Below are 14,490 nucleotides of genomic sequence, written 5' to 3'. Positions count from 1 at the left end.
CATCTCACAGTCTGAGGCAAAGAAGAAATCTGGCAGCCACAGCCATCAAGGAGATCACAGCTTTCATACAGAGCAACACGTAGTTCAGAAAACTGGGCTGTAAGTGTAACTGAGTTCTTAGAAGGGGGGCAGCCTCTGTGCCCAAAGCACTGTCTCCATGCCAGCCTCTGCTCCTGCCCACACGTCCCGGCAGCCTGCAGCCAACAGCTGTTGCTTGTGCTGAACACTGCTCCTGCTTGCAGCCCCCCACTGCTTGCACACAGCTCTCACAGCACCAGCCAGGGAGGAGAAGGAGGAGGCTGAAGCTGAACTGACAGAGAGGTAGGTAGCATCTGAAGGCATGCGCATGGGAATGCATTTTGCCAAGCCACTGTCAGAGCCAACTTTCCCAAACCATCTCACTTGCCCTGTCATTTTCCTTTTTGCACCATCCTTTTGTATTTCGGACTCCTTGAGGCCAAATAGCTGCTCCATGCCTCCTCCTGCGGCTGCACCTCCACTTGCTTGCATTGCTCGCTCCAGCATTCTCTATCACCATATTGTTGTACCTGTGTGTTCTGGTGGCAGTAAGCCAATGCCTCTGACAGCAACCTGGGGCTTCCACCTGCTGTAAGCTGGTCCCCAGCACCTGCACCCAAGACAAGGGAGGATTTGAAATCAGATGTGCTAGGAAGGGAACAGAGGATGTATTCGGCTCAGGCACTGTATGTTCACACTTCAGAAGTAGCCAGAGGGTCACCCTTACACACCAAGCTAGATCTCCAAAAATGCTTCAAGTGAAACAGGTCACCTCTGTTTCAGGAGACCTCATATCCCTGGCTGTCGTTCATGAAAGCATGATTTTCTCTCTCTGCATGAAAACTATCTCCCTGCTGCTCCTATTCTCAGCCAGAGCAGGCAGACGTTTCTGCAGTGCTTCCTGTACATAATGTGGAACAGCACAGCTGTGCTGAAACAGGAGTTAGGCTCACTGTAATTGAGGCTAGGTTATGCCAGATCAACTTCTTGATGTCATTTCCAGACTCCTGAGTTTGAGTTTGTTTCTGAGATTCCTTGTTTGTTTCATGCATGCCCAAAAGTCTACACAAGTTTTCTTCCATTTCTTGGAGGACCACTAAGCATCCTTGGGATCAGAAATCAGGTGGAAGACTGGAGAAAGTTGCTCTTGGCAGGTCCTGTAACACCTGAGGATCCCTTGCATGATGCTGGCCACTACCAGAATGTAGTTTTGGTCCCTTGACCTAAGAAGTAACAAAACCCAAATTTTTACTAAAAGCTTCTTTGATGTTATGCTTGTGATTCCCAGAGGCAGGCAGGACTGAGTTTGTAACGAGGTGAGAGGTATAATAATTCTTTTCTATCCGAGGTTCTGCAGAGGCTCAAGACAGCTGTGTTATTTCTCTGTACAGTCACCTCCCCTTTTTGTACAATGGGAGAGGAGAAAGATGTGCTTTACACAAAGCTTGACACTGACAAAATAAAAAGAAAACATATTAGAAGCACACTTGTACTTGAGCAGCATGCATTACTGAGAAGTACATCAAATGTTAACCTCTTGTTGTACCTGTGGTCAGCTGCTGTCTGATGTCTTATCAGAATAGCAATTCACATTTCAAAAGGCAAAGAGAACTCCAAAACCTTTTTTTTTCTTTAATGGTGTGATTTCATCTTACTCTCTTGAATTGTAGATCTATTTTACTGCATTGCAGTGGAAAATTTCTGTTTTAATTTTCCATTTTCCAAAACTGAAGACTTAGAAAATTAAAGCGAGACATTGCAAGAATAGGGGGAGGGGGTGTTCTTCTGATCTGTCTTTCATAGAATCATAGAGTCATTAAGGTTGGAAAAGCTGTCTAAGATCACATAGTCCAACGCCATCCCACCCCCACCAAGCCCACTGACCACGTCCCTCAGTGCCACATCCACACAGCTCTTGAACATCTCTGGGGGTGGTGACTGCACCACCTCCCTGGGCAGCCTGTGCCACTGCCTCACTGCTCTTTTGGAGAAATTTTGCCTTTCGACCCCTCATTCTGATAACAGTCCTATGTAATAAGAAGGACAAACCCTCTTTGTCCCAGCATCTGACAACTGCTGTTGGCAAAGTGAGTTGTGAGGTTCTCCCAGCACTGACTGCCATCACCTGTGCTCTGGGCCCTTCTTTAAGGAAGGCTCATGCTGGGAAGGCTTTTTGAGTTTGATATCATTTACTTTGTGAATATTCGATAGAATAATCATGAAACAAGCAGAGCAGCTTGTAAACGAAATAGGCATCCAAGGCAATCTTTTTCATGACTGAATATTCAATATTACTTGAGACAAATCCAAGAACTTCCTTTTTCTTCAAAGATTGCGTAAAGCCCTGTGGCTCAGCCGTGACTTCCAGATTACTTGGTTGTTGTTTGCTTTCCTCAAGAAATGTGGAGAGATCACCATGAATCCTGCATGTGAATGGCGGTCTTGTGTTTGGTCTTGGTCAGAAATACACATCCATACCTAATGGCTGCAGTGAACTAAATGTTTGACTTTTAATCCTATACCTATAAACCTAAAAAAGGGAAGGTACAAAATCTTGGTGCTTCTTGGAACTATTGCAGTGTATCAGAAAAGAGTAAGACAGCAAAAAAAAAAAAATAATCTGGATGTCACAAAAGGAAATATAGATTTTACCTATGCACTGGCAAAAATCCATCTGTTTTATCCCACTCATTTGGAACCCAGAAGAATCCCTCTTGCATTTCAAATAAACTAAGAAAACATGAAACTACAGGTTGGCATTGAGAAGGAAAACTACCCCAAGCATCTGTATTGGAAAATACTGGAAAGTCTCCTCTCTCCAACCCAGCTTCTCATTGGACCAGGCATTTTTCAGAATGTTTTGGCCTGCATTTCTTATTTTTACTGAGCTGTGCACATCTATTCCCAGCCCACCAGAGAGGAGGCGAATGTAGGTGATGGACATGGGGTCTCTGCTGTACTTCCCTAGCCTAAATTGTCCTCCCTGGTGTGAAGGCTAAGAGATGGTATGAAGGGTAGATGCACAATGTGAACTCCATCCCATCAGTGCAAAGTCAGCCTCTTGGCAGGAAGCCCGTCCTCCCTTTCAAGGTTAATGGAGGGCCTGAAGGTATCACTAGCAACAAGATCAGGGGTAGATCTGAAGGTGGTGAGCACTGATCCCTGCAGGCCATATGTCTACAGTGTCTCTCTCCCCAGCAAGTTCTGCAGCAGTGGCTTGGAGGGGCTGCTCTTGATTGCAGTGGGTGGCAGGGAGCCTGGTTTTGGCAGCTCAGCAGATCACTGGTGGACCTTTGGGATTGAAAATAAATTCCAAAGAGCCTGGTGCTGCAACTGTGGACAGCAGCTGTGCCCTGATGCTCGACTGAAAGGCTTTGAAAGCCATTACTGATACTGGTGCAAAGTCTGATCGTAGCATAACTATGTTCAAGAGCCTGTATTCTGCAGTCAAATCCCTTTAGCCTTACTACCACCATTAGCTTGACTGTGGGCTTCTGCCGGTGCAACTGTCCTTGGTGCCCAGTGCTCTGACTCACCGCCAACCTCCAAGCAGGCTGAGCTAACCATGAGGTTTACAACACTTTTTCTATCTTGCACATTTCCTGAAAGAGGTGGCAGAAAATGTGTTTCCTGAGATGAAATAAGCAAAAAAGAACAGCTACAAAAGGCAGACCAAAAGAACCTAAAAAACCGAGAAAGAGCACGAAGCTGCTCAGCAGCTTCCTGTTTACCAGCAGCTGAAATACAGATTTATCTGCAGCATTACCAAACCCTCCTCACACCTCCCTGTGGGCAGCAGCACGAAGAAAACCTCTCTTCTTGTCCCTGGGGAGAGCAAGGGGAGATGGGAGAGATAGAACCACAGCACAAATGCATCTCCTTGAGACGGTACTTCCACCACATCTCTGGGCAACCTGGACCAGAGCGCCGTCACCCACACATCAAAGTGCTTCCTGAAGTTCAAAGAGAACCTCCTGTGCTTCAATTTGTCCTGGTGCCTGGGGTTGTTCCTCCTCAGGTGCAGGGCTTGGCACTTCTTGTTGAACTTCATGAGGCTTCTGGCAGCCCATTCTCCAGCCTGTCCAGGTCCCTCTGGATGGCAGTACAACCTCCTGGTGTATCAGCCACTCAGCCTGGTTTCATGTCATTAATTAAGGTGCTTAACAGAACTGGATCTAGTACTGACCCCTGGAGTACTCTCTTTCCCTGCAGGTGTCAGCATTCTCATTAATGCTCTGGATGAAGAACCAGTGCAGGTTTTCATCATTTTATTTCTGCTTTCCACCACCTTAGGCATGCCTTCAATGGCAAAGAGGGGCAGGATGACTGCTCGAAGTAAGCTTGATAAATTACAAAGGCCAGGAGTAACAGTCCTGCACTGAGGCAAGTTCAGCCAAGGGTATGAGATGAGGAAGGCAGCAGTTCTGGAGAAAAAAGAGGGAAGCATGAATCAGTGATGCTACGTGACTGCAGAAGTCAACAGCTATTCCAGGGAGGGGACTCATTTGTCTTGCTTTTCAAGGGGTCAGACCTCAGCTGGGGCTCTGCATCAAGCTTTGAGCATTGTAATGGGAAAAGGTTAGGGACAACTGGACAGCTGCTAAATAAGACTGGCTACTATTAACACTTTAGAAAGCATGACCTAAAAGGAAAAAAAAAGAGAAAAGAAATTGGAAGTAAGTAGCATCTGATCTTCTACAGATAGGACAAAAAACTGACTTAAATCACACCAAGGGAATTTTGGATTGAGTATTAAGACAGCTTTGCTAGGAGTGAGGCTGCAGAAGCACTGGGGTGAATTGTAAGGCACTGGGGAAAAGCAGGGGCTGTAGGAGCAGGCTGAGCATCCATGTAGAAGAAACTGAGCTAAGGGTCCTCTCAGTATCCCATCCATCCCTGTTTTCTGTCACCTTGCTAATTGATCCTTGCTTGCATTGCACTCAGCCCTGAGGCAAAGCAGAGGTGCCCAGGTGCTGGCATTTGAAAGGTCTAAGACAGCAAGAATTTAAAAACTTAAGTGGTAAAGAAACAGGATGTGAAAGTAGCATCATCCAAGAGATGAGCACAGAAAGGTCCTTGTTCTCAAGGATCCTGCACACAAGAGATGTATTTGTTTGCTTCTTTCTGCCACGCATTGACTCTATCACAAAACATGATTGAGAAAACCCCTTTCCCTGCTCACATTGTTATGAATGAGTTACTGTCCTGGACATTTTGCAACACGCTGATTTTTGCTGTGGTGAAATGGAGCAGTTGTGCAAGTCTGCAGCTGTCAAAGCCATAATCTGTGCAGCTTTAGAGCTGACAGTGGAAAGCAAAGCGTGCAGAATAGGGAGGTGACCCAGACCCCACAGAACATCACCAGCTGTTTCTCCCAAACAAAGTCAGCATCAGTTTTCAGAGGATTCCCTGGCTCCCAGCTTCTTTGTCTGCAACCAGCATCTGCTGCAGGAGATGGGCAGAACAATGCCAAATATAGGCTTCTATGTGTCACTACACACTGTTATACAGCAATACAAGTCAATATTTTCCTGATCAATCTGGAAAAAAATAATTGCTATCAGCAGAACCAACAGATCTCAGTTCTACTGGACGTTTTTTGGAATTTTAGGTGCCTGTGTGTTTTTGAGGAAGGAGTCTTAGAAGAAGTTATTTATATAAAGAAAATATTTGAGAACGACACATTCAAAAAATGAAAAGTGACAATGCTTCGGCCAGAATTTGTCAGGATAAATTTTTCTCCAGTTTGGAGGCAGAAATCCCCCCACCAGCTTGGCAATTTCAGAGCAATTCAGTCAGCCTGAACTGAACCACTTTGGTGACAAAAAGGGAAAGGTCTCGGTTTTACTTGGTGTCATGTACAGCATGAAGCTGTGACAGGGGAGGGTCAAGTTGGGTGTCAGGTAAAAGTTCTTCTTCAGAGGGCAGTGGGCATGGAGCAGGCTGCCTAGGGCCATAATTCAGGGAGCGTTTGGACAGTGCTCTCAGACATAGAATTTTGGGTGTTTCTGTTTGGAGCTGAGAGTTGGACTCAGTCATCTTTGTGGGTCCCCTCTAAATAGAGACATTCTGTCTGAGCTTTGTTTCCATTCTCACCTTCCCCTAACAGCTGTGGCACTGACATCTGCGTGCATGGGGCAAGGCTTCCCAGCAGCCCCACCAAAGGCCTGAGCTGCTGGTGGGCTCAATGCCCTCGATCCTCAGGCCGAGGCTCATTCTTGCTACTGATGTACTCTGTTGGAACTGAAGCTTCCTCCTCATGCTCAAGCTTGATTCATCCAGATCATCTGTAGGAGGAAAAAGGTTTCCACAAGAGTAGGTGTAGCAGCTTTGCAGCCAATAATGGCCACCATCCCAATGCTGAGGAGCTGCCATTGTGGCACGGGTGAAAAAAATCCCTTAGGACAGCTGTCTAGGGCTGAACAAGTGTGCTCTGCAAGAACTGAGAACTTGACAATGCTATTTGTCTTGTGGCAAGATTCACTTTGGCCATGGCCTCTGCTGTGAGGTTTGGAGCTCCATGTTACTGTCATGTGGAGGTCACCTTTGGGCTGAGAAGTCCTTGGGTAGACAAAGTGCTGCACGTTTTTTTTCCCCACTGAAGGTATCGCTGTAACAGAAGATAAAGCAGCAGAAACCGTAACTTTGTGGTGGATGTGTTAAATAAACACAAGCGGTGTTGTGGTAACAACGGCAGCAGGCGGCAAATAAAGGGGAAGTGTGGCACAGAGCCTCAAGGTGTGATGTTCCCCAGTGTCCACATGAAAACTTCACCTCTGCTACCCAACCATCAGGAGATGAGCTGGGACACTCTTCAAATGGTGACATTTTCCCTTCAATTCTAGCCTGGCTGGTGGCTGAGGAGCCAGCACACTGGTGGTGTCACCAAAGCAGTGATGCCACACGGCTCTTGCTCTGCAATACTGGGTGCATGGAGCATGGCATGTGGGTGCCACATCAGACTGGCCACGGGCTGTATCAGGGAGATACTGACAGCCAGTTGCCTCCCTGGGCTCAGGTCTGTCATTGCTGTAGCATATTTCTGTCTCACAGGAAAGCCCACAAGAGAGGAGGTACAAAAAATGGTAGTAGCATTTAGAGTGAGAGAGATGCTGAAAGGCAGCTGCTGGGGTATCTGGAGAAGAGCTCTCAGAGGGGGTTCAGGCAGGTTCTAAACAACCAGATGAGAATCAGGTCTGCCCTGTGGTTCCTACCAGGCTCGTTGGTAGCACCCTGGCCCTCTCGTACTTCCTGCAAGGGGACATACTCCCCAGACCTCTGCCCCGCAGCTTCCTGCTCCCTGCTTTCTATCTGGTTTCATCCAGCACTTCGAAATCTGACCTTGAACTTTTTGTTTCACAGAATAATATAATCATTAAGGCTGGAAAAGATCTCTAAGATCACCTAGTCCAATCTGTCAGCCCACCCCCACCATGCCCACTGACCACAACCATCAGTACCACATCCACACCCTTGAACTCTTCCAAGGACAGTGACTGCTCCACCTCCCCGGGCAGCCTGTGCGACTGCCTCACTACTCTTTCCTAGAAGAAATTTTTCCAAATATCCTACCTGACATCTTACTTATCTTACTGCTTCTGCTCACTTACTGCACTTTCTGCTTTCCTATCCTCCTCAAATGAACATCAAAGGGCTGTCATCAGTTGGGTAGGAAAATCCTGCTTGCCAGCATAGCCAACACCACTCAAATGCTAAAAAAGTATCTGGGAAGATATAGGTTGTATTGGAAACACATCTTCCCCATCTCCTTCCAGATACCCTCTTCCAAGCTTTCCAGTGGCTCTCAAAAAAGCCCCCACATACCCTCTCCCCATTACCAGATCATCAATACCCTTGCCAGTGCAGTCCTCTCTGATGTGCCCAAAGCTGTCCCTCTGTCACTGCAGTTGCCAGGCTCCTTCACTTGCAGTTTCTCTTTTTTCCATGTTCAATGAAGCTCTTCCCCTTTCTTTCAAGGTCCTGGACCTCTTTCCCCTCTATACTGTACAAGCAACATCTCTTCTGACATTTCTCTGCTGTCCCACATCATGACACATTTTCTTCTGAGCACGTACAACAGAACTACATTACACTGTACAGTGTGTCTGTAACAGTGGGACATACTATCATTATTAATCACTAAATTAAAATGTAAGTAAGAGAGAGAAGAAGGTAAAATCAAGTTCTACTCCAACAACATTCCAGAAATTAATTCTACAAAATACACAAAAAAATAATATAATTGCATAAAATAAAGAATAGGAGCTAAGCGATAGTACCTGGTAAATGGGTGATGTTGCGTAGTCGGCAGCACTGTGAACACCTCATGGGGCAACTCTGGTCCTTGTGACCATGCTCTTGACTCCACCAGGTCCTCTGTTAGGCTGCTTCTTTTATCTCCCAGCCCATTTTCTCACTTTTACTTCATCTGTCGATAGAATTTAGTTCTACTCTTTGTGACTGCCTTTCGTTGCATGTTCATACAACAGTCTACACACTGGAAGGCTACGTGGGGCTGAAGCCGCTGGCCACTGCTGAAGACTGGGTTCTAGCATTAATGATAGTCACGTTCTGGAGCTGCCACATACTTCTCTGGGGCTCCAGGCAAATCTTTTGAGTTCTCTGTAAATGAGGAAAATTGCTGAGAGTAATGGATGAAAAGAGTATCATTCGGCTGCGTAACAGAGCACTACCATAATTTATAGTTTTACATAAAGCATAAAATTATTTCAAGTGATTGTGTAAAATAAAAATTGTCAAGCCTGCCCTTGTTCCACCATTTCATCTCTGACCATGTGTCCCAAATGAACCAAAATACACTTCAAGAAATTCCAGGGGAGCAAAGAAACTCTACAATGTCCCCAGTTGAACACAGGATGCTTAAGATGATTGCAAAGATGCAGAGGCAACTGTCAGTTCTCGTTTTGCTCACAGGTTGTACACTACTGATAGGAAGGGACTTAATCAGTCTGCAGTATGCAGGTTGGTATTAGCAGAAGGAAAAGAAAAACTAAAATATGCTTCTTGGAAATAACGTCTGTTTCTGTAAGAAGCTGCACAATTATCGAGTTTAATGGATCTATGCAAATTTGTGAGCGTCCAGCACTTGGTGCATGCAGTGATCACGTAACGCAGACGTGATCGCGTGCAGACATCTCCACTTGGCAATTTTTTGTTTAAATTAGGGGTGGCTGCAAGGAAAGTTCTGCTAAAGGGAGCACCTCTTACTGTGACACCTTTACTGCCTTCACAAAGAGTCGTATTTGATTTTTGTTTTGCAGCATATCTTTTTGAGCCCTCTCACCTTTTCCTGTTTACTGCAGCTTCAAGCCCTTCACTTTGTCTCAAAGCCTTCTCTGTAACTGGCAGCTGCCCATCCAGCACCCACTATCACCAAATCTCCCCACCAGAATAGACCTTGTGAGAACTTGTGAGTCTGAAAGAGGACGAGGACAGAAGAAGGGAGCAGCGCCGTCTAAGATCCTGAAGGCTTCTTGCTGCCCAAGGTAGAGCCCATTCTCTTTTAACCTGCTGCTCTTGAAAGTAATGGGTGAGCTTTGATAACCAGGGGAAGGGACCTGCATTGGTTGTGCCTCTCTTGATGCCCTCCGTAAAGCTGCTTTTAGCACTTGATTTCTTTGGCCAACTAATAGGGAGAGGGGAGAAAGGGGAAGTGTTGTTCGTTGATTGGGAACATACAAAGGTATTGGCCATGGGAAGGCAGAGTTAAGTCTGAAGTGGAGCACCTCCAGGCTCTGTTCAGCCCAGTAGAATCACTTGTGGATGTTCCCTAAGTCAGGTGTGTCCTATCTATCTATCTATCTATCTGTCTGCACATCAGAAGTATCTTATCTACATATCTCTATATGACTGCATACATATAGACCCTTAACTCAGTATTTCCATTACATTTTGATAATTTCTGAGTTTGAGTTGCTGAACCTATGGTCTGCTCTCAATGTGTCCCTGACAGGTAGCTAAGAAGCATGAACCACTGCCGGACTGTTCACAGACACAGCATGTCAGGGTTGCACATGAGATAAATAACATTAGCAGTAAATATTTTCTCAAAATGCCGTAAGCAGCCATTATCTAATGACTCAATTTCACAAAATATAGTGTGAAAACCAACCTGAAATTAATAATACCGGTTCCTTACCTGAAAGCTGAATACGGGAAAGAATTATACTGCCAAGGCAGATTGCAGCCCTGCTTTCTCTCACTGCTTGGTGATTCCTGAGCAACGAGCTGCGCAGGGTTGAGGTATTTGTAAGAAGTTTCTCCATGCTGCATGTACTGATTGACTTTGGCTGATGGAGGCCTGGAACCACAAAGCAGCTGGGGCAGGTCTGGAGTACAGGGGGAGTTCCGATTGCAGCCCCACTGTGCCACATGTGTGGGTACGCCCACTTCCCTGCACCTGCTCTGCATTTAATGAATTAATTGCTGTCATTTGCATTACTACTGCTGCATTATGATAATTATTATTACACGTGATGCTTCTTTCCATCAGACTGTTTCAAGCTCTTTAGAGGTAGGATCAACCAGCATGACAGCACAACACAGGTGAAGGGCACAACAAACATGTACATACCCTAGCAGGGACAAGCCAAACTCATCCAAAAAATTGTCTTCCGAAAGAACCTTACTTCTTAAAATGTGAACACTTCACTCTGCCAACCATACCTTTTTTATGGTGGTCATGAAGTGGCATCTGAAAAAAAAAAAAGCAAAAAAGAGTTGCTTAAGTGCTGACTCACTTTTGGAAAGAACCTCAAACTACTTAAAAGTGGTATTCACTGCAATTCTTCAGAAATGACAAAGTGAGGAAGCTCCCTCCCTCCCCCTCAAATTCTGCTGGTGTTCTTTAAACTTGAAAGCAGAGTCTTGGCAAAAAAAGATGGAGCAACAAACCTCTGTACTCTACCAGCAGGCACAGCCAGCCCTCCCTGATGGCACCTGGCTGCAGCAACCCTGGGCTCAACACTGCACATTGTTGCCTGTTTCTTACAGGTGATCCTGAACCTATCCACAGCAAACCAGCCTATGTGCTGTTACTTGGCCCGGAGCTGCTCAGTTGGGAACATGGACATGCTGCTGGGTGATGTCTCCTGTTGGTTGACTTTTATAAGGCTCTTCATGCTATGGGCAAAATGTTTCCTCACCCAAGGGGGTAAAAGGAAATCCAAACCTTTAGATTAGGAGCACATTTTGCAGTCTCTCTCTGCCCAGAGGCTGACTCACAGGCTCAATATGGCACAGAGGAAGAAGCCAACAGGGAGACCCATACCCAGACCCTTTACCTCTTGTTCTTTCCTTCACAGAAGTCCAAGATGAATCCCACAGATCACTTCCTAAGCACAACAGAGTATGACTATGGATATGATGAAAACACCGCTCCTTGCAATGAAGGAAACGGCTTTCCCAGGTTTAAATCTCTCCTCCTCCCAATTCTTTACTGCCTTGTGTTTGTCTTCTGCCTTCTGGGAAACTCATTGGTCCTCTGGATCCTCCTGACTAGAAAGAGGCTGATGACAATGACTGATATCTGCCTGCTGAACCTCGCAGCTTCTGATCTCCTCTTCATTGTGCCTCTCCCTTTCCAAGCATACTACGCTTCGGATCAGTGGGTTTTTGGCAATGCGATGTGCAAGATAATGGCTGGCATTTATTACACGGGTTTTTACAGCAGTATTTTCTTTATAACTCTGATGAGCATTGACAGGTACATAGCAATTGTCCATGCTGTCTACGCCATGAAGATACGGACGGCCTCTTGTGGCACAGTGATCAGCTTAGTCCTGTGGTCGGTGGCTAGCTTGGCTTCTGTACCCAACATCGTGTTCAACCAGCAGCTGGAAATTGAGCAGTCTGTGCAGTGTGTCCCCATGTATCCCCCTGGCAACAATATCTGGAAGGTTACAATTCAGTTTTCTGCCAATATCTTGGGTCTCTTGATTCCCCTTAGCATCCTCATCCACTGCTATGCCCAGATCCTAAGAAACCTGCAAAAATGCAAAAATCAGAACAAGATCAAGGCGATCAAGATGATTTTCATCATTGTCATTGTTTTCTTCCTCTTCTGGACCCCCTTCAACATTGTGCTCTTCTTGGACTCTCTGCAGAGCCTGCTCATCATTGACAACTGCCAGGCCAGCAGCCAGATCGCCTTGGCGCTGCAGCTCACAGAAACCATTTCCTTCATCCACTGCTGCCTCAACCCTGTGATCTATGCCTTTGCTGGGGTAACGTTCAAGGCCCACCTGAAAGGGCTACTTCAACCCTGTGCCCGTGTCCTCTGGAGCCCTACCAGAAGCTCTGGGGTCACTCAGTCATCTTTGGTGCCCAGCCAGATCTCTGGCTGCTCTGACAGTGCTGGGGTGCTCTAAGCCCACCCGGTTGCAGTCCTTAGAGCAAGTGGCTGCCCTGAGCCCCGCAGGCTGCCTTGTGTGCTCAGTGTCCTCATGGGATGACCCTGTATGTCCTTTCAGGATGTGCTGTGAAATGCTACATGGTGACCAGCTTTCAAAGAACACTGGTGTAAAAGAGCAACCCTACACACTGGCCAACGGGGTAATTTTTAATTAGGCTTTAGAGTTCTTGCAGTATATTTCAGCAAACATATTGCTTCTTCTCCAGCTTGTTTTCTCCCCCAGTGCAACCATTGCTTCTGCCTCGCCCCAACTATACTCTGCCTTGTGGAAGCTGTTTCCTGCATGTTCATGCTTACCTGGGACAGGGGTGGTACACTCCTCTGAGAGGTGGGCAACAAGTACAGAATGGCTTCATGCTGCAAAGAGGGACCAGTGATGGTCCTTCCTGTGCCTCATCTCTCAGATAAAGAGGCCTTCTGCTTGGGACTCTGCCACGTTGCTTTGGTATGCTGCTGCCCACAGCAGCTTCTGGTGGCCACATCTTTGAAGACAGCAAAACAACACTGCCATGTGCCCCTATACCACCAATGCACAGAGCTATACTCTTGAATACAACCCCATCAAAGCAGCCTGGCCCTGTGTCACCTCTGGAGATGTGGGGCCTCCAACCCCTTGCCCCCAGGGTTTGCAGTTCAGTGTAAATGTCACGGAACGGCACATAGCAGATAAGCTCTATCACTTCTTCTGGTATTTTATTTTTTGCCTTTTTATAAATGCTCAATTTGAATAAATATTTTAATTGCATCTTTGTATGCCTCAGCTACTGAAAGCTTTTCTGATGACTCATAAGTTTAGATGAAGACCAAGAAAGGATGCTGTAACTGATTTTTGACATAGTATCCTCCAAAATGCATCTGATGGAATTCAGAGGTGCCCTTGAAGTTTTCAGCAAGGTCAGTCTCATCTCCAGTTCCCTGCTGAGCAAAATTTGCTTTCAAAATACCAGTAAAAATTCACAGTGGAAAAAATGTCATTTAGATTGAAGTAATAATACTGTGAACAAAGATTTTAAACTTAAACAAGTTCAAGTTTTCTAAACTGTGAGAAAAACACACCCTGAATGTCTTCAAAGACTGTATTTTCTAGATCAATAAAAATACCCTGTTGAAGCTTTCCTCTTGAAAACATAACTGTTGTTTTGTACTCCCTAAGAATTTAAAAAACCTTTATAACTTCAGTGCCAGAGGGTTCTTGCCATTAGTTACTTAGTGTACAAAACATTCCTTTCACTTATGACCAACAGTACAATTAACGTTTGATTGTTTTATTCCTCAAAGGGTAAGAAATTCACTGCCTCTTCATTATCGTATTTTTACTTACCAGAAAACTTCCAGGTATGTGTAAACAAAGTTCTCTCTTTACATATTGCTGTGGTTTTTGTACTGCACAGACACTTTGATGTTTAGAAAGATACCTAGGCCAGCATCAGGCCAGATTCCTTTCCCCTGTGGTCAGAATTTTGCACTATTTCTGTTTGAAGTGTTCTGTGCCATTTACTACCTCACCAACTGATACTTCAGATAAAAATGGAAGGAAGAATAGTTTTGTTTTTTTTTTTTTTTTTTTTTTAAATATATTCCTTTTGAGAAAAAGGGAAGAAGGAAATTTGTTTCTGGCCAGTTCTCACACAGTGACCACTTCCCAATGAGCTGCTTCATGCATCTCAGATGGCACAAATGCTGTCTGTTGGAGCCAGCTCTCCTGGCTGCAGGGAAGGACACCCACAGTGCTGATCAAATCAGGGGTGTGGTTCCATCCATGCTGCATACAACTTACAGCCCAATGGAGTTGCCTTCATGATACAAAGTCCCCTTAGTTTTTGTCCTGCACTTCCAAGGCCTCCAGACTTCAAGGAAGTGATCATTTCATACATAACAGGTTTGAGGCCAGCACAAAGCAAAGACTGCTTTTAGCTAGCAATGGTATTCAAAGACCCTCTGGCTTTATACTGTGGGATTAAATCTTATTTGCAATCTTGTTATTCACAAGAACTGATAAACACTAACAGGTATGGTTAATAAATTGTTGTTTATCCCTA

General features: G+C 45.5%; 1 protein-coding gene across 3 annotated transcripts; it reads left to right on the top strand.

The window, feature by feature from the left end:
• Positions 1-228: 228 nt before the first annotated feature.
• On the top strand, positions 229-13,567 carry LOC128086046 (C-C chemokine receptor type 8-like). 3 transcript variants are annotated; one of them, XM_052694199.1, is made up of 3 exons: positions 229-321; positions 9,342-9,524; positions 11,343-13,567. In XM_052694199.1, exon 3 carries the CDS (start codon positions 11,352-11,354, stop codon positions 12,405-12,407), a length of 1,056 nt encoding a protein of 351 aa, XP_052550159.1. In that variant the 5' UTR covers positions 229-321; positions 9,342-9,524; positions 11,343-11,351; the 3' UTR covers positions 12,408-13,567. The 3 variants fall into 3 exon arrangements, with proteins under 3 accessions (XP_052550159.1, XP_052550158.1, XP_052550160.1); XM_052694198.1 differs by lacking the exon at positions 229-321 and having other exon boundaries at positions 9,224-9,524; XM_052694200.1 differs by lacking the exon at positions 229-321 and having other exon boundaries at positions 9,396-9,524; positions 11,032-13,567.
• The last annotated feature ends 923 nt before the right edge of the window (positions 13,568-14,490 follow it).

The sequence above is a fragment of the Tympanuchus pallidicinctus genome, unplaced genomic scaffold (assembly GCF_026119805.1).
Source record: "Tympanuchus pallidicinctus isolate F22 unplaced genomic scaffold, pur_lepc_1.0 scaffold3, whole genome shotgun sequence".
In the NCBI taxonomy this organism is placed as follows: Eukaryota; Metazoa; Chordata; class Aves; order Galliformes; family Phasianidae; genus Tympanuchus; species Tympanuchus pallidicinctus.
This window is presented reverse-complemented; position numbering and strand designations above follow the sequence as displayed.